This window comes from Lactuca saligna, chromosome 7 (genome assembly GCF_052625555.1).
Source record: "Lactuca saligna cultivar CGN05327 chromosome 7, ASM5262555v1, whole genome shotgun sequence".
Lineage (NCBI taxonomy): Eukaryota > Viridiplantae > Streptophyta > Magnoliopsida > Asterales > Asteraceae > Lactuca > Lactuca saligna.
This window is the reverse complement of record NC_136423.1, coordinates 1,611,261-1,632,069: the sequence shown is the minus strand read 5'-3', so window position 1 is coordinate 1,632,069 and position 20,809 is coordinate 1,611,261. Positions and strand designations below refer to the sequence as shown.

General features: G+C 35.2%; 1 protein-coding gene and 1 pseudogene across 3 annotated transcripts; one reads left to right on the top strand and one right to left on the bottom strand.

Annotated features, from left to right (window-relative positions):
* Positions 1 to 3,152: 3,152 nt before the first annotated feature.
* LOC145004921 (abscisic acid receptor PYL9 pseudogene) lies at positions 3,153 to 4,569 on the bottom strand (annotated as a pseudogene). Its single transcript, XR_013662463.1, has 3 exons — positions 4,414 to 4,569; positions 3,640 to 3,870; positions 3,153 to 3,535 (listed from the first exon to the last, which is right to left on the bottom strand). The product of XR_013662463.1 is annotated as an abscisic acid receptor PYL9 pseudogene (transcript).
* A 6,896-nt stretch (positions 4,570 to 11,465) lies between these two features.
* Positions 11,466 to 20,410, top strand: LOC145005605 (alpha/beta-Hydrolases superfamily protein). 2 transcript variants are annotated; one of them, XM_078964716.1, is made up of 7 exons: positions 11,466 to 11,727; positions 12,242 to 12,321; positions 17,756 to 18,350; positions 18,433 to 18,879; positions 19,060 to 19,119; positions 19,247 to 19,663; positions 19,744 to 20,410. In XM_078964716.1, the coding sequence occupies exons 3-7, from the start codon at positions 17,913 to 17,915 to the stop codon at positions 20,194 to 20,196; spliced, it is 1,815 nt and encodes a 604-aa protein (XP_078820842.1). In that variant the 5' UTR covers positions 11,466 to 11,727; positions 12,242 to 12,321; positions 17,756 to 17,912; the 3' UTR covers positions 20,197 to 20,410. The 2 variants fall into 2 exon arrangements, with proteins under 2 accessions (XP_078820842.1, XP_078820841.1); XM_078964715.1 differs by having other exon boundaries at positions 17,716 to 18,350.
* Positions 20,411 to 20,809: the final 399 nt, after the last annotated feature.

Here is a 20,809-nt window from a genome sequence, read left to right as displayed (position 1 = left end):
ACTAAATGTGCAAAAAAATATGAAGAATTAAATATACAAAATGAGAAATATATTATCATATTAAGTCATTTTTTCCGGTTTACCTAGAGTGACCGATTATAAAGATTGAATATGTACAATTAAACAAATTGAAGGGGTAAATGTAAACAAAATAAAACTCAATGATAAAATGTGTATAAATTGAAAAATATATTACTTTTTAAGTCATTATCCTTATTATGAATTGATATGACCAAAAACTAGCCAAAGGACATGAGCATATTTTTTAACCGAATTTTAATTATTCTAAACGTACAAGAGTTTTTTTTTTTTTTCTTTTTTATGAAACTTAATGTTCCATAAAAATATGAGACCATAGAGAGCTTGTGAGTTGTGTTAGAAATGCGACAACGGCGTGAAAAAACGGATTTTGGACCGGATTTTAAAAGAGGTTTTGTATTCTATCAGAACCTGTTCATGACAAAACCTATTTTATTATTAAGATAAATTTTGTACCATCAAAGAGCTTTTAGCCCATCGGTATCCAGTGTTGTTCTTTCTCCTTGAGGTTGGGGGTTCAAGTCTATATTATGGTGGATCGAGACGTCGGCTATGCTTGTAGGACCATATGAAGTCGCTATTCTATTATTCTCCTCTGTGATTCTGTATGTGATTCTGTTACTGAGTATGACTATGTTGTTTCTGTTCTTTATGTTTTGTCCAATAGAATTTTCCAAAATAAATAATGGACCCACCCACTTTATATCATATCCATAATGCATGTGAATTGTGAAAGGTATTGGACCACTTGGATCATGCCTTCCAATTATGGTAAATGTGAAATGCACTCCACCACGCACCTAAAAGAAGTGGAAATTTATAGTCTCTCAAATATAAATACAATACATCATTTAAAATACTATGAATATATTTATGTGAAGATAGCTTACGAGTCCAACGAAGTTTTCAAATCGTTCAAAATCCCCAATCATGTTTTTTCTGTTCGAAAAAACCCAACAAACTTAACATTTGTCTAAAATAGCTCAACTATGTTACATTTTTATTCAACTCTGAGTTTTAAAACCGTTCTAAAAACATCAATCATGTTTTATCTGTTCAAAAAAACCCAGTGAATTTAACATTTTGAATAGACAAAAAATGATTACGATTTTTTGAACGGTTTGGAAATTTTGTTGGGTTTTTCCAGACAAAGGTGATGTTCGTTGGATTTTTTTGAACAAACAAAATATAATTGAGGTTTTTTAAACTGTTTGAAAACTTAGTTGGGCTTGTAAGTTATTTTCCCTATATTTATAAACAACTTTAATGTTCAAAAAATAACATAATAGTTTATTTAATATATATATATATATATATATATATATATATATATATATATATATATATATATATATATATATATATATATAATCCTATTAAAGTGTTTGAATATTGATTACAAACCGATGTTAGGCCGTCCTTGGTCCTTGGGGAGAATAATAAAAAATAAGTCTCGTATGAGAACTATTGTTAAAGAAGATTAAAGGTAAGTAAAATGCTATATTAAATAATAAAATGAAAGTACCTTGTTTTTCTTGTATTTAGCCCAATCACATGCCAAATGCAAGTAATGGTATTATACTTTCTTTTTGTTGACTAATATAGCACTTTACTTTCACTTCTTGTTCTTATTTTTTAAAACATTTTTTTTCTTGTTAAACTATTATGTTTAGAAAGTACAATGCTATTGTGGATAAAACTTTTTCAATAATCAAAACATAAAAGTAAGGTATGTTGCTATTCTTTGGAATTTTCCCTAATTAAGTAGTTTGATTGTTGATTAGGCACCATCAAATCATCAACGAGAATACTAACAACTGAAATGCCCACTAGGCAACTAAATGGCGATGCAAGAAATGAGATTTGTGGATGCACGAAATGAGATTTGTGGCATTTTAAAATAAGCACAAAGAGTTATAATATCATCAACGTAAAATGAAGTTGCCCCTTATCCTTATGGAAGGGAAGCTAAATATTTTTCTTAGATCCGTGTTCTAAATAGATTTGCAAAAATTCATTAAAATGACTATTATGTTTTTATTTATTATTATTATTATTTTTCATTTATAGCCATGTACTTTTAACAAAAATTGTAGTTTTAAACTCCTGCCCAAATACACAAACTTAAAACCCTCGTTTGCAACATGGTAACCGCACACATCATTAATGGTTAGCGATTGATCATCGATAGTTGAACATTTAACAAGTAATCCATGTATGGCAATATTATTACATTGATTAGAAACTTAGAATGTTACAAAAGCGTACAATCATTATGTTGATTGTGGTGACTCAACCTTTTCTTAGTCTAAAAACATTTTTTTTGCTAGAATGTGTTTTTATGCTTCTTATGCAAATATGTAAAGTATGACTTATTGAAGAAAAACAATAGTTCGATATTTTTATCATGTATTTTGAATAATAAGGTGTCAGTTGATGATACAACACGAAACATAATTGACACAACACTGAAATTTGAATTTGTGCGCGTCTTGTGTAAAAATCAAGATGTCGTGTTTTGTCATGTTTGTATTCAAAATTCGACACAACTCATACAATATTAATATGCTTTTTTTTTGTGTCTTTTGCACAATCAATTGTGAACTAATTAAATAAACTAATGGTTATTTTTTTGTGTGTGTGTGTTAGTCGCATTTATCGTGTTTTAATTTGGTCGTTTTCTTGTTAATTAGTAAACAAATAATGATATCGATGTCGTGACATTTTTGTGTTGTATAAAAAACATTGTGTCTATGACATGAATGTTATATTTGACCTCTCTAAATAATAACCTGATGACAACTCAATTTACAAGAGCTACATGCACAAAATGTTTTATTGTAATCAAATATTAAAATTATATTAAATGTCTAAATGGTTTGTCTCAAGGAATCCGTATGCTTTTAGATTGCGTGTTTTATCCGTTCCTTTCACAAATTAGTTTAGATATATGAATGTTTAGTTTGCAGTGAATCATCATTTGTTAGTTTATTTATGGGATTGGTATGTGGATCGAGACGGATGATGAGTTGGTATTGAACTGCTGAATTCAATATGGAATTAATCAATGCATTACAACCCAAAAGGATAATGGGAAACAAACCCAACCCAACCCACATATTGTTTTATTAACACCATAATATAAACTAAATGGCCGCTACCAAATGTTCGTAGGAAAGAGCTAACTGAACAATCCTGCAAACAATGAGCGAGCTGCTTCTGCTGCTACTAGGTAGCTATATATGATATGATAGGGTGTTGAAAGTAAAGAAGATTAAGTGAGTTGAGGTGATTTCATGGCCATCCTTTGTGAGACATCAAAAAGCGATTTAAGGTTGCAATTGATTAGGGCTTCGACAAAGTAGCAAGTTTCGTCCTTGGTGTTGCCATCGGGTATGTCCACCACGAATGACTCTATCACAAGTGTCCCACTCCCTGCAGATCTTCCTTCCATTACCTCCGGCTCTGGATGGACAGTTAGGATTGAAGAATAGTTCTATCATAATGTATAAAGAATAATAACATATGTATATACAGTTAGACTGTGTTACGTTAAACACTGCAACTTTTTTGTGATGAAGTAAAAACTACTAATTATACCTTTAGCCTATGGTCTCCACCAACAATTTTGATTCCCCGGATGTGGTCTTTGTCATCCAGAAGTTCCAACCTTTCTGTTCTGGTAGTCGCCGGAAGACCTGATTTCACCTTCACCTCTCTAACACTTCCTATACTCACACCATCCCCTGCCCCTGCTGCACACATCCTGCACCTGCTCACGAAAGGCTTGTACTTTTCAGGTTCGTCAAACCTCCGTACTAATGACCAAACCTGACAAATCATACTAATTATACCATCATCAAATCAAATCAAATAAACCAACCAAACAAATATAATTCGGTACGTATGTTATGCTTATGCTTATGCATGCATTCTCTCCAAAAACTTGTTTATCTAAGCTTAAACTAGATTAAAGCCCGGATACAAAACCAATCGATCATATAAACTAAAACACAAATCCAGAAACATCGATCCAACATCTCTGCATTTTACTACCAAACATACGACAAGACAACCTACCGAAGAAATCGTGTATAAATAATTAAGCAGAGCAATAAACACACCTCACCCCACGTTATTCAATTCTTAAAGATGTTTGTTTATATATATATATATATATATATATATATATATATATATATATATATATATATATATATATATATATATCAGAACCCGAGCCTCCCAAAACTGCATATATAAATCAACAATTTTTTTTTGAACTTACAGATCGACGTAGCATATATTTATACCCATTCAATAATCCTCTGATAGAACAAACAAAAATGCATGCAGCTTAGTCTAGAGAATTACGATATCGACGGGAGCTTTGATGTGTTTGACTACGGCTGAAGCGCACTGTTTATGGTCGGTAATATGCCTGTGATGTCTTCTTATGTAGTCAGCTGCCTCCATTGGATTGCTGCTGACAATATCTTCTTCTTCTAATTCGATTTATCGATAGCAAATAAAAACTTGAACCCTAGGAGCGATTGTAGTTGAATACAACGATCAGAATTGGTGTGCTTTGCTTTTTGAAAGATGAAAGATTGGGAATTTGTGATGGAAATAGCATGTGTGATTATATTTTAAAATATCACAAACAAACAAACGATCTAATCGGAGAACCCCACTACCGACATAGAAAATCATTAAAAGTGATTCGACCCAACCAACAGGCGTTCCCAAGAGAAGCTCCGCGATGACATGCATTAATGCGTAAACTAATGGCCAACATTTCACAGCCGGTCTTTATATCTTTCATATTTAAATTTAGGATAACAGAAAAATCTGCCGAAAAATCCAAATATTTCACCCTAATTTACGAAAATGTCCTAAAGTAAAATTGGTTTATGAAAAAATCCTGATTACCGGAAAAAATGACGATTTGATCCTTTTTTTTTTTTTTTTCTGGTTTATTGGTTTCAATACTTACTCGGTTTCATTAAAGTCCAATTATTTTACCATAATTTTCATTAAAGTCCAATTATTTTACAATAATTTGGGATTTATTCGTAAATTATGGTAAAATAATGAGACTTTATTAAAACCGAGTAAGTAATGAAACCGATAAACCGGGAAAATATGATCAAATCGTCATTTTTACCGGTAATTGAGACTTTTTTATAAATAAATTTTAATTTGAGATTTTTTCATAAATTAGAGTAAAATATTGAAACTTTTCCTGAGATTTCCCTATAACAGTAAGCTAACTTTAAATACTTATCATCTATATTAATTAGAATATAAACTATATAATCAACTTTTATTTGATTCAAATACTAGTTGTAAACCATGTATTATATGAGTTAATTAAAAAAAAGTTAATTATAAAGATCAAAATATTTGAGAACTTTAAATTTATAAAAAAAAAATAAGAAAAATAATGAATTATTATAATAAAAAAAAATTTTATGGTTTAAATTTAAACAAACCATTTAAATAAATAAAAGAAATTAATGAACTTTAATTTTAGGAATTTTGAAATTAAAAGGTAAGTTCATAAATGAAATTGATATCCATTTATTATTATATTTATTGCAATTATTACATTAAAATATTATTTGGAATTTAATAAAATAAAACACTCATCAAATGACATATGAAAAAAAAATTCAAAATAACTAAAAAAAACATTTGACAAATTGAATGAGAGTGTGACAAGTGTATTCGAGGTCCACGGAGCAGCATGAAGAGCATCTGAGAGAGATTCTCGGAGTATTGAGATCTGAGAGGCTTTATGCCAAATTCTCCAAGTGCAATTTTAGTTACGAGAGGTCCAGTTCTTGAGGCACCTTGTTAATCAGAATGGGATATTGGTCGATCCGGCCAAGATTGAGGTTGTTATGCGTTGGGAGGTGCCGAGATCAGGAGTTTTATGGGGTTGGCCGGCAACTATCAGAGGTTTATCAAGGACTTCTTCAAGATTGTCGTTCCCCTCACCAGATTGACCCGAAAGGGCGTTGCTTTTATTTGGGGTCCCGAGCAGCAAACCTTGTGTGAGGCTCTTCGCTAGAGACTATGCGAAGCTCCAGTGTTACCCTTCCGGAGGGAATGGAGGATTTCGTGGTGTATTGTGATGCGTCTATATCAGGGTTGGGTGCGGTGCTTATGCAGAGAAGGAACGTGATAGCATACGCATCGAGGCAGTTGAAGCCTCATGAGACGAGGTATCCCATCCACGATTTGGAGTTGGGGGCAGTGGTGTTCACCCTTAAGATATGGCGCCATTATTTGTACGGGGTTTGGTGTACCATATACACGGACCACAAGAGTTTGAAGTATCTGATGGATCAGCCCAACCTGAATATGCACCAGAGAAGACGGTTGGATGTGGTAAAAGATTACGACTGTGAGATCCTACACCACCCGGGCAAGGCTAACGTGGTAGCCGATGCTCTAAGCCGCAGGACGGAGAGTGCTTCGATTCGAGATATATGTATGACGATACGGTGATGACTCCGGTGTTGGATACCATTTAAGAGGCCCAAACAAAGGCAGTGAGACCGGAAAACTGAAAGAAAGAGCGAGTGATTGGTCAGGTATCCGAGTTTATTACCGAGAGTCAAGGGCTTATGACCTTTCATGGTCAGATTTGGGTGTCATTTATGGGCGGGGCACGTAGCATACTGATGGAGGAGGTTCACATATCGAGATTCTCGGTACATCCCGGGGCCACTAAGATGTATTTGGACCTTAAGAGAGATTATTGGTGGACCTGTATGAAGAGGGATATTGTGTGGGTAGTAAAAAGGTGCTTGACCTGTCGTCGGGTCAAGGCCGAGCACCAGCGTCCGTATGGCAAGTTGTAGCCACTAGACGTTCCCCAGTGGAAGTGGGAACAAATTTCTATGGACTTCATCACCAAATTGTCGAGGACCGCGAGGGATGTTGATGCAATTTAGGTGATTGTGGATCAGTTGACGAAGAGCGCTCACTTCCTTGCTATCAGTGAGAGCTCTTTTTCAGAGAAGCTAGCAGAGATTTATGTGAGGGAGGTGGTGTCGCGGCATGGAATGCCGATCTCAATTGTGTCAGAATGAGATGTTCATTTCACTTCCAGGTCCTGGAAAAAGTTTCATGAGGAGTTGGGGACGAGATTGCACTTTAGCACTGCTTATCACCCACAGATGGATGGGCAGAGAGAGCGAACGATTCAGACGCTCGAGGACATGCTTCGAGCATGTGTTATGGACTTCGGTGGAATTTAGGACACATACCTAACTTTGGATGAGTTTTCTTACAACAACAGCCACCATTTGAGTATTGGTATGCCTCCCTTTGAGCTTTTATATAGGAGGAGGTGTCGGACTCCCATCTGTTGGGGAGAGGTAGGACAATAGGTGATTGGTAGCACTGAGATAGTGCTTAAGACGACTGAGCAGATACATCAGGCCAGACAATGGTAACTGATAGCCCAGAGCCGCCAGAAGAGTTATGCGGATACGCGGCGATCCGAGCTCGAGTTTCAGGTTGGAGATTTTGTACTCCTGAAGGTATCTCCTTGGAAAGGAGAGATCCGATCCAGGAATAGGGGTAAACTAGGGCCCCGATTCATTGGTCTGTTCAGGATGACCGTGAGAATGGGTAAGGTAGCATACCGTTTGAAGCTACTTACCGAGTTGAGCCAGATTCATGATACCTTCCACGTATCCCAGTTGAGGAAGTGTATAGCCGATGAGATGGTAGTAGTGCCACTAGAGGATATTCAGGTGGATACGAGCATGAACTACATTGAGAGGCCAATCACAATCTTGGATCGGAAGGTCAAGGTTCTTAAGAACAAAGAGGTGCCCCTGATTTAGGTCCAGTGGCAACATCGGAGAGGGTCCGAGTTGAATTGGGAGCCGGAGATGGAGATGCGGGAGCAGCATCCAGAGTTGTTTGCAGAGTGAGACTTCGAGGGTGAAGTCTAAGTCTAGTGGGGGAGAATTTTAACATCCGGATTTCCATGTATCATAATTTAAGAATTTGCTTTTGAGATGAGAAAAGGGACTCGACGAGTTGGCGCCTAAACTCGTCGAGTAGGATCGCGACTGATGACTCGGATTAATGAGTGGACTCAACGAGTCGGAGAATCGACTCGACGTGTCCGCGCTGTATGCAGAAGCCCTAAATCTTTGGTCATGTGCCCTATTTAAGGGTCCTTATGGACTTCATTTGCGGCCACTCTTACCCTTGAGAGACACCATTCGAACCAGAGAGCATAGAGAGTGGGAGCTAATTTCTTCACCTTAGAGCATTATTGCCAGGAAGAAGGAGGGGATTCCAAGCTAGGCTGTTTAAGGAGCTCAAATCTGCTATCACATCATCAAAGGTTGTTGTTTGAGGTATGAATCCATGCCTATTTTCATGTATAAAGTAGATCTCATGAAGCTAGGGTTTCTTTAGCCCTTCTTTAGTTGGCATATGGAGCATGTAGAGTCCCATTGAGGAATAGACATTAGATCTGGACCTTGAGAGGTCTAGAGAGCCCCAACCATCCATTACAATTAACACAACACAAAATATCCCAACACTAGGTGCCTGTTTTAACCCATAGACAGATTTATCAAGACGATATACATGATTTGTAAACTCCTCATTTTCAAACCCTGGAGGTTGCTTTAGGAAAACTTCTATTTGAATATCTCCATGTAAGAAGGTAGTCTTGACATCCATTTGATAAACTTTGAAGTTCTTGAATGAAGAAAAGGTAAGAAACAGACAAATTGCTTCAAGTCTAGCAACAGAAGCAAATGTTTCATCATAATCTAACCCTTCTGATTGACAAAAACCTTAAGCCAAAAGCCTTGCTTTGTTTCTAATGATGATCCTGTTGGATTAGTATCCCATCTTCATCCATCTTGTTTTTGAAAACTCAGTGAGTGCTATAATATATTTTCTTAAGTGACCCATTGCAAGATGGATCAATGTATATTAACTGTATATTTTAGTTTCAGGGTAAAGAACATATTTGATATTTAGATAGCGGTTGCTCAAGACATATGATTGAATTCAAGTTTTTTCTAGAAGATTTCTTAATGAAGGATGGTCCTACTGTTACATATGGAGATAATGGAAAGGGAGCTACAAAGGGATATAGATCCATCAAGTGCAACTCCATTATATAGGTCATGACCCATTTAACTATACAGGTCACAAGTTGGTGGGTTTGGAACATAAACCCAAATACGACCAGTCAACCTACTTATTTATATGGGTTCACAGGTTGGTGAGTTCGTGGGTCAAATTTGGGCTCGTGGTTTTGTGGGTCAGATTTAGGTTTGTTGTGCCATATGTGAGATTGTGAGGGTACAACTAAGGAATGGGCTGCCATGGTAGCATGCGAGGGCTTTAGTTTCACAGTGGTGGCTGAGACGTAGAAGTGACAATAGGAGTTAAGGGGCGGGGGTAGTCAGCGGATCCTCCATGACAGGGTTGTTTGCTTTGACGGTCATCCATGTGGTTACTACCATGAGAGTAAAATTTGTTACCATGAGAGTTGTCAGTGTACGATACAGTTGGCGATGATGCATGGTCTATGTGATAAGGTTGCGAAGAATGCAACTTTCCTCGCATAGAAGCTCGGAGAAGGCATGCAGAATGGTTGGTGGAGGATCACGATGACGAAGAATAGTGGTGATGTGTTCATATTGTGGTGGTAACCCATTTATAAGATGTGTAACAAGAGTTTTCTCGGGCATATGAGCTTTGATATTGGCTAAAAGATCAGCAACATTTTTCATTTTTTGACAATATTTAGTAATTGAGAGGTCACCAAGTGTCATAGAACGGATTTCATTGTCCAACTCTAACGTTCGTACACCCTTGTTATCGTGAAATAAGTTTTCCAAACTCTGCCAAACAATGTGAGATATGACGTGTTTTTAAGAATCATGTTGAGACTTAAGTAGCGGCTATGTTAAGGTTTCATAGAGCATGCATGTCTTCAAAACAAAGTCTAACTTGTACTGTTCTTCATTGGTCTAGGATGTGGGTTTGGAGGAGTCATTGAGAAATCCTAGAACACCAAACCCACGACAGTGGGTTTCAAATAAATCTTGGCATCCGCGTTGCATCATCGTAGTTCCCAAGATCATTAGAGGTACATATGCCTTGATGCTTGTGATTTCTTAAGGTTTTTGATTTGTTAGAGAGATAGTGGCATCACCCATGGTGGAGAGCTAAAGGTAGAAAGAAGTAGAAGAGAGGAGGTTCAGCCGACAACGGCTAGGATTTAGCCTTCGGCTTATGGGGATCGAAGAGAAATAATAATAATAATAATAATAATAATAATAATAATAATAATAATAAATAGATAAATAAATAAATAAAGATGCACTACATAGAGTGGGCTATAATGTAAATGGGCTATACATTCTAATTAATGGACTATACAATCAAATACAATATACCATAAATATGGGCTACGTTAATACCTTGGTCATCCGTATTAATGAAGGACGATATAGAGAAGGTAGCCATATTTTACGACACGTGTCCGATGCACTGAATGCCAAGCAGGAAAGCCTTGTTTATGATTCCAGCTCCCAACGCCTTTCGAATTAAACAGCAGGCCATATATAGCTAGCTGCTGGTATTCTTAAAAAGACTGCGAAAAGGGGGGCCACAATCACTAACCTACATTACATGCAACCGCACATCTGGCCCATGTTTCACTGGCATATTATATCTGGAATCCCCATAATGCCCTTTTGCTTCAATATACATTTGGATTATTCTATAGGCGTCATTTGTTTGGTTTCAAGTTTCATTTAATTTAAATTAAATTCGTATCTTATATTGGATTTATTTTGGTTTTGGAACTCCTTCTATGTTTTCAAGTTTTTGTATTGTACACCTAGATGAGAAAGTTAGTAGTTATATAATCGTTTTAATATATATATATATATATATATATATATATATATATATATACACACACATTTAAGATGATAATACATAATTGAATTATATTTTTATTAATATGTAATAAATACTTTAATTTAATTAAAAGAATCCAAAGTCCGTTACAAATTAATTTGTTTACAAGATATAATTGTGAAAACTACAAATAAAAACCTATCATGCTCATTCACCTTTATAAAGTCTTGATCGTATTCCTTTAGGTTCCAATAATAAAATTAGCAAACGTGCTTAAAAGTTTTAGATTAGGAAAAAGAAAGAAAATGAGCGTACATTTTGACATTTCTTAATTGATGATTAAAAATGCAAAAGGGCAAAAAGGTCAAAATAATATTAATAAAATTGGTCAGGGTACGTGGCAAGCTCGAAAAACCACGTGAGGAGATTCTCTCTCTCTCTCTCTCAGGTGGCCATATAAAAAGTCTTACCAGATCTCACTAACCACCGAAAGAGTGTGACCCAAAATTTAATCTCTCCTTCCTTCTTGAGAGAGAAGAAGAAGAAGAAAATATTGTGTTTGTGGGTATTTTTCTTTACATATTTATATTTACATATGCGTGTTTGAATTATCGAAAATTGTTTGAGAAACTTGTGAGACAACCGATAGATTGATCAAGTCTAGAAGAAAAGCTTGGATCAATTCATCATAGATATATACATTCGGTCGCAAGCCTGCTGCGGGAGTTCTCCATTGATTGGAGCTTTCGCAGCAGTGGACATGTAAGTTTTTCTCTGTCTCTCACCGATTATACATTAAAAAAAAAAAACACGCTTTTAATCGAGATATATACCCAACTGAATTGAGTGCTGATAAAATTTTGGAGCGAATTGATCGTTCGCTTGGTTAATAAATGTTTTTTTCTTTTTATCAAATTCGTCGTGATATTTGATATTCATATTTCGTATACCCACTGCGAGAGTTCTCCGTCGATTGGAGCTATGTATCGCAGAAGGACATTTACGTCTTTCTCTCTCTCTCTCTCTCTCTCTCCCTCTCTCAACAACACAAAATAAATGACAGAAACAAGCAATTCATGGATATATATATATATATATATATATATATATATATATATATATATATATATATATATATATATATATATATATATATATATATATATCATGTATCGACCGATCGATCCAAATGATCGGAATGCTGAGTTAAATTTAGGAAGTTGGGTGAAAATTGATAGTTTGTTTAATCAATTAATTGCTGGTGTAATTGTTACAGATTTGTCCGATGCGAAGTCCGATTCAATACGTTACGGAAACAGCTTGAGTTTGATCGCAGATTGGTCTTCAAGGTATAAGGTATGTATTGGGATTTTGTTTATGAAATTATTGTTTGAGAAAAATCCTGCAAATCGATGCATAACTTGAGCGGTTAACAAACTTGATTTGTTTCCGTTGTGTCATGCTGCTGTAATGCTTGCTGCTAATCTATATCGATTGAACTATTCAATATGATGGGCTAGCAGCTAGCTGTTGTGGGTATGCATGTCCCCACTTTAATGATGCTAATTTGATTCAAAATTCAAGTGTATGACTTGTTTTACTTTGCGCTATTAATTAGTTATGCACGTCATTCTTAAGATGTTCGTGATCAATGTGTAAAACGTTTATTTAATTAATAAGTAATTTTGGCCTAATTAATTAATTATACAAGTTACTACTGTTTTGTTTTTTATGAAAGTAATATTTTGTTTATTTAGTCGATTCTACATTAAATATTGTTTTCAAAAGAATTTGCAATTTTCTTAATTAAAGTTTTAACATTTAACCAGCAAGAAAATAATAGTCCTACTTGATTATATAGTTGACAGAGCAATTCATCTGGATTGTAGACAGCAATTATTGTCCGGGTGTTGCTAGTATATTTTTTCCTCATATAGTTTTAGTTATATAATACTTTATAGTTTATAGTAAGTTATATTTTGATATTTGATTAGTGAAGACTTAAGTGGGACCAGATTCTCATAAGTCATAAGTCTCGTGAGTTGTCAGTTTTACACTGTTAGCGTTAGGGGGCCTAATTATATATGGACCCAAATGCACCTGGTGCGCATCAACTACATATACAGATACCGCCCATGCTATTTAGCATTTATTCGTGTATCTATATTTGTTTGACAATTATTATGTCTCACTATATTAAAAGCTTCCAAAGAGAAAGAGAGACATATTTCAAATGAAATAAGGAAAATAATGAGCAAAAGTTTATAATATATACCCATAATATTTTTAGAGGCTTTTTTGAAACATCGAAATTTATAGAAAGACAAAGACTTGCTAAGAGAAGGAGAGCAGACAAAAAGGGAATAACACAAAAACTTATAAAATGCTAAAAGACAACTAACCCAATTGACCCCTTCACAAGCACCAAAACTATCCTTAAAATTGACCCAATTAAAGGGATGATGCAATCCATGATTTTAGTTGCAGAGGAGTCAATCTTATTGAATACTTTAAGAATTTACTCGATTAAAGGAATCATTGATTTTAGTGATGATGCACTCCACGATAGTGAGATTTGAGCTCTAAATGTCCATTATGTCGGAAGGGGAGAAATTATTGGTAACATCATGTAATTGATCAAATCCAGCAGCTCGATCGGGTGTCTGAGATTCCTTGTCCTACTCCAACTTATGTCGTTTTGGTGTATCATTTCTAATACAAAGCAAGACTTCCTTCGAATCTAGGGCCAAGAGATACGAGAAACGGGATGCGAAGGTGCACCCACCGGCCCTATCATCGAGCCAAAAGAGGGTTTTAGTGCTTGAACCCACTTTGCGTGAGAGATTTTCAGCAAAGTCAATCTCCAAACCATCAAGCCCTTGTATAATTTTGACAACATTCCCCCAGACACCATGAAATGATTTCTTTCACCAATTTAAACACATGCTTCCTAGCAAGATTGTGAAATCCGCATTTAACATGACACCACCATAAGACGAAATCTTCAGATTTTAAACGCCAAATCCATTTGAAAAGTAGGGAAAGTTTTATGCTTTTTAAACGCCAAATCCCTCTTTTGACCTCCATCATCACCAACTGCCCAATGTATCCTAAAGAACCAAGGGCCACTACAGAACACCTAACACTATGTTTCCACTTTGATGAACCTAAAACTTGTTCAATTCGATGTTGAATTCGAGAGCAACATCATAGATAGACCAAAACGAGAGTTAAATTTGAGACCACCATAAACTCATGGTTATCCTAAGGCCACACCGTATTTGTAGGTTTATAGTGTCCGGAGTGGGTCTTTAGTCTTGGAGATAAAGGCCACTCCCCTCTTTTGACCTCCATCATCACCAACTTCCCCTATCCATTATTCTCTTTCTTCTCACCGCCTCCAACAACCTGCGCCATAACTATCACACGTCTCTTTCCCTTTTTCCTTACTGCCCAATGTATCCTACAGAACCAAGGGCCATTACCGAACACCTTACACTATGTTTCCATTTTGACGAACCTAACACTTGTTCAAATTGATGTTGAATTCCAGAACAACATCGTAGATAGACCAAAAAGAGAGTTAAATTCGAGACCACTATAACCTCATGGTTATCCTAAGGCCACACCGTATTTGTAGGTTTCCAGAGGGGAGAGTCGGTGATCGAAGGTAAAGGTGGATAAGAGGAGGTCCATCGTGAAGGGGTGGTCGGGGTGCTTCCAATGTCATGCCAGAGGTGAAAGGAGGCAAAGTAGGTGGTGTTGGACTTTCATAAATGGAAGAGACAGAAAGAGTACTAAGATCATGTTTGGCAGACTAACTAATGAGCTAGTTTTTAGTTGATAAAGTGGCCTATAAATTAATAGTGTTCGATAAAAAGTAGCTTATAAGCTAGATTAGAATGTAAAATGACATAAATAGACTTTTAGATATATAACTAAAAGAAAACAGAGTAGATATAATTAAGGACATTTGGAATATTTTTTAAGAACTTCATAAACTTATCAAAATCTATCTCAAAGTAGCTTATTAAAAGCTAGCTTATAAGCTAGTTCATAAGCTAAAATAAACTATTTTTATAGTTTTACCGAATAGTAAATTACGACAAATCAGCTTATAAACTAGCTTATTTTTGCTAAATAAGGCTTAAGTGCGTATCGTGGTTGATGGTTTGTAGAAAGCTTTTAGACATCTTTTCAATCTTTTATAGAAATAGTCTAGGGATGATAGGAATGTCAAAAATTAGAAAAGACAAAACTAGTGGTATTTTAATCATTTCATAAATATTTAAAGGGATTCTATAGATGGTATGAGGAAGTGAGACTAAAAAAGGAGGATTTACTAGACATAAGGATTAATGGTTTTAAATTTCCAAAAATATGACCAAACCTACATAAAGATGAAACCCTAAAACTATAATTTACTCGGAAAATATGGACTCATTATAGGCCTATATAGTAGGAGTGATAATTATATAATTTGATTTGATAAAAACCTAGGAAGAAATGATATCGGATCTCTATTCTAATAAGTGAATAGTTTTGATCTTTTTTTGTCAAGTGTCACTCTAATACAATTCATTATTAACATTATATCATGTGTCATGCAGATATATTAGGCAACTCATTTCAAAATTCAAATTTATATTTTATAATTATATGTTAAATTTGAAGTTATAATAACTTTAAAATTTTAATATATCTCCTATTTAATAATTTATTTAAAATGATTTATTTAAAATAATTAATTAATAATTCTAAATTTTTATTATAAAAGTTTAATTAATTTTATAACCCGTGGGAACCACGGGTTATAAACTAGTTAGTTATCTAATATATGAAACTAAATTGCTTGCAAAAACAAAATAATGAGTGAACTGCATCTCAAACTTAATTATAGTTGTTACGGTACAAAAATAGTGCATATTCTTTAACATATATATTTAAATTAAAAAAAAAAACACACACTTTATGGATAAATGTTTTAGCATAAGTCATGTATCAATTATTAATATTAAGATAATCTTCCCCTCCTACATTGATTAAATAGCTATATTTTTAATTTATATATCGTATTGCATGTAAATGTTTAAAATATGTTAATATTGAAAAGAACAATTCAAATTGGAACCAAAAAAATAGGAACGATGAGAACCGATCATTTAAAATTTAATACTTTTTTATACTCTACAATTAAATATCAATATTAGTATTTTTTTTATAATATAAAAATTATTTAACAACATCCACAGAGTTCAATGATCACCATTTTTATTAAGATATAACATAATTTTACTTTTGTTTTAAAAAATATGACAATATTGATATCCAATTTTAAAGAATGGGAAATTATTAATTTTAATACGTTCTTATTATAATCAACAAGTGTTAAAAAAAAACTACAAAATAAAATAAAATTTATGTCATCATTAAAATGTGACTGACCGTTTCTCAACCTTTTGTGGTTATTTTTATTGGAACTTTTCCCTAATATTAAATTCTATATATTTTGAAAATGGACTGTATTTCGAATGGGTGTACTGATAACAAAATCCCAAAACAAAACAAAGGTATCTAATTATTATTACTTGCATCCCAGAAAAATACTTGGATCTTGGAAGTGTTAGAACAAGTTTGAACAACTCTACACCTAAACTTATACAAATCTTTATCTTATCTTTCGAGAAAAGAAGGTCCAAATGTAAGAAGACTAAATATTATTAATTAGAACTCCAAACACGAAACAGTATAACCTTGGTGGAAACAAAGTAACAAAATAAAGGTATGTTATACTATGACTTCTTATTCTAACATTAATCATATAGTACAATATAATATACAGCTTTTTATTCTAATTTTTATTTGTGCAACACTTTTACACTTGGAAGTCCCATTTTATATTTACAGGAAAAAAAAAAACATATATAATAATACATATTCTCTTTCTTAATAATCATTTTTTAGGGAAAAAAAATAAATAATAAAAAGTAAACAACTAGTTTGATGAACCCATGCATAGTCTTTTATTGGAGGGACAAGATTAGGTATCTGATTATCAGCATGGCAGAATACATAATTTTTCCTTTTTGTAGGCACATTTAATTCTTGTAAATCCTTTAGAATATTTGTACGGATGACCTGAGGTGTGAGAAAATCGAGTCGGGTGGCAGTGATGATTGGATTTAGTTTTTATATAAATATGATGATGATGATGTCATTTGTTTTCACTTGTCCTCTTATATTGGAACAGACGGACGGATGCTTCAAGCATAGAGAACGCTAATACTAAAGTTTTCTCACATTGATATCAACTCCATACATGCTATACTACTATACGACAAGACAGCTACCAGACAAATAACTTAGTATTCTGTTTGATTGGTAGTTGCTCTTGCTTTGTTACCTTACACCCATCACCCAATTTATAAACGTCATCTGGTCAAAGTTTGGAAGTGATAGTTTCGAGGATCACACAAAACAAAACCCCAATGTGTCGTGTTTATATTATTACCAACTTAATTTAGTATCTTATAAGAAGCCGAATCATCCTCAGAATAAGTGTTGCTTGCTTTGGTGAAATAAAAAAAGGAACTGATCTATGTTGTCGGTGTTTCCGAGGTTCCAGTTTTTCGTATATAATCTTTTTATGCCTTGATTGTTTTGGGTGCAGAGAACTCCATCTCAATAAACATAAACATAAACATAAACATGTGTTGATTAAAGAGAGTGTATGTTATGTTTATGTTTCAGGGTATCTGAAGCATCTATCGTTGTTAATGATGGCATGCAGTAGTAGTATATCGGTTTCCAGCCAACCGGAAAGCCCGATAACAGGAAAGAGACCAAACATCCTTAACCGCTCGATCTCGGGTCAAAATTTGAGACAACATGCGAGAATTCAGAGAGCATACTCCGACAACAATCTATGCTATTCAGCAAAGGCCTCCATGAATCAGCCTAAGTTGAAAAACAGCCCTTCAATGGGAATTTTCGACTTCAATCTATCGCGATCTATCATCCCCAATTCCCTCAAGACACTGCTGTTTGAGACAGATTCCGAAGAGAGACATTGTCATGAATTGAAAGATGTGAGCGATATAGAAATGGACAAGAAAAGAGCTAACTGGGTAGAGAGGTTAATGGAGATTCGAAGCCGATGGGTTCAAAAACAGCAGAGTAATGAAAGCGATGGTGAGAATCAAGAAAAAGAGTGCGATGATGAAGATGATGGGTGTGAAGTGGATTATAGCGATGATGAAGGTATTGAAAGCATCAATCAGGAAACATTCTCCCAGCTGTTGGATAAAGTTTCTTGGTCTGATACCAAAGATTTCTCACAACTGGCTTTTCTCTGTAACATGGCCTATGTTATCCCAGAAATCGAGGTATGTATATAGATATAGATGTTGTGTTACTAGTCTTTTCCAGTATTGGGCAAAAACATAAAAATTTGTGGTGTGATTGTAGGAGGACGACTTGAGACGATACTATGACTTGACATTTGTAACATCCTCATTGGAGAAGAAAGGTTTAGCTGAAGCCATGGCACACGACTCGGTTCGCTTACCTGTGAATGTGAGGGAAAAGGAAATGAAGCGAATAAACCGCACTTCAGCTTATGAGATAGCAGCCTCAGCAGCAACATATGTAAGATCCCATGCAGGTGGACTTATAAACCTTGTGTCTGAACCAAAACATAAGGAGGATGATGTTGCAGATTACTCTCCAAGTCTAAGAGTCTACAATTCAGAGATGGCTGCGTATATGGCAGCTTCCACTATGACAGCAGTTGTTGCAGCACCTGAGAAAGAAAAACAGGAGGCTGCAAAGGATCTTCAGTCCATTCACTCCTCTCCTTGTGAATGGTTTATTTGTGATGACTCCAGTATATACACTCGCTGCTTTGTCATCCAGGTACTTTTTTTTTTTAAAAAAAAAAAAAAAAAAAGACAGTAGGCTCCATAACCTATAAAAGGAGTGGATTGGGTTTCAAGTATTTGATTCTTATTATTGGTTTAAGTGCGATTCAAATGTTTGGATAGAAGTAAGTTATTATTTGAATCAAAGATTATTAATCTCATTTGGCAATTGCAGGGTTCGGATTCAGTGGCATCGTGGCAAGCAAATCTCTTCTTTGAACCGACTAAGTTTGAGGTAAGCAAATCAGGTGGTTGCTTTTTTTTTTTTATTATTATAAATTAGTCCATAATAACAGTGTAATGCACCTACACGTTCCTTGATGGTAATATGGTATAGCAATAATGAGAAACAAATGTTACAGGGAACAGAGGTGCTGGTTCATAGGGGAATATACGAGGCTGCAAAGGGAATATATGAGCAGTTCATGCCACATATTGTAGAGCATGTGGAGAGATACGGTGAAAGGGCAAAGCTTCAATTCACGGGGCATTCTCTTGGGGGCAGCCTGTCTTTACTGGTTAACCTGATGCTGCTCACCAGGGAAGTTGTCAAGGCCTCGGCTCTACGGCCCGTCGTCACCTTTGGTTCCCCCTTTGTCTTCTGTAACGGTCAAAAGATTCTGGACCAGCTGGGGTTACACCAAAACCACGTTCACTGTGTCATGATGCATAGAGACATCGTCCCCAGGGCTTTTTCATGCAACTACCCGAACCATGTTGCCCAACTACTCAAACGTCTATGCCCCACCTTCCGCTCTCATCCCTGCCTAAATAGAAATGTAAGTCCTCTAACCCAAAATCTTATCCTCATACTTTCTAACTCCTATTCCTATACCAACACGGTCTCTAATGTATGCAGAGTTTGTTATATACGCCACTTGGGAAAATGTTTATACTCCAACCGGATGAAAACTCGTCGCCACATCATCCTTTACTCCCTCCTGGGAGCGCTTTATACTCTATGAAGAATAATTCTAATTCTGGTTCCACCAAGACCAAGGCGGCTATTCGGGCCTTCCTAAACTCCCCACACCCAATAGAAACGTTGCAACATCCTACAGCTTATGGCTCCGATGGCACTATCCTTAGAGACCATGACTCAAGTAACTACCTAAAGGCGGTCAATGGAATCATAAGACAACACACAAAGACCTTCAAGAAGAAACCAACATCACAGCAGAGGAGCGTTTTGTGGCCATTGTTGACTTCACAATCTCCACACTACTGGAGTCAAGAAACAAAGCTCAAAGACAACAACTTCACAGTTTCGGTTTCAGATCAAAAGAGGCTGATTACTACAGAGGTGGCGTGAGTAGCATTAGGTAGAGAAAACTAACTTGATTGGGGTGATGTGATGTGATGTGATGATGTTCATAAAAGGTTTCGTTTCAAATTCGTTCAACTAATTACATTATTGTATATTGTGTTCCATCTTAGCCCCCAATTCCCATTGTATGTATGTATTACCAATAAATGTTAATAATGAAATCCCCAGTATAAAATTATCTGTTTCCAACTTCCTATGAGTATTGCTAGCCATACATACCATCATATTATTCGTCAATTATATATGCATTAGGAGTTGTGCTGTGCTAAGAAGAGAGGAAGATTCATAGTGTCTCGGTAAATGAGATTCAAATGGTAGAGTTTTACCAGTCATTTGTAACTGTTTTTTTGCTGTGTGCGCTAAAGCTTTCTTGCTTTATGGGTGTTCGATAGATCTTGTTCCACAACGTTTTTTATTTTGAGAAAACAATATTTAGTGTAAATAAACATCAAAACAAAATCAGTTTACAGATTTTATTATTATTACGGTTTTGCAAAGAAGGAAAAGCTTTGTTCGAGTATTTGAGCAATTACGGCTGTACCGAAAACGGGTAAAAACCATCCCAACAGCCAGGTAAGTAATAAATTACATTAATATG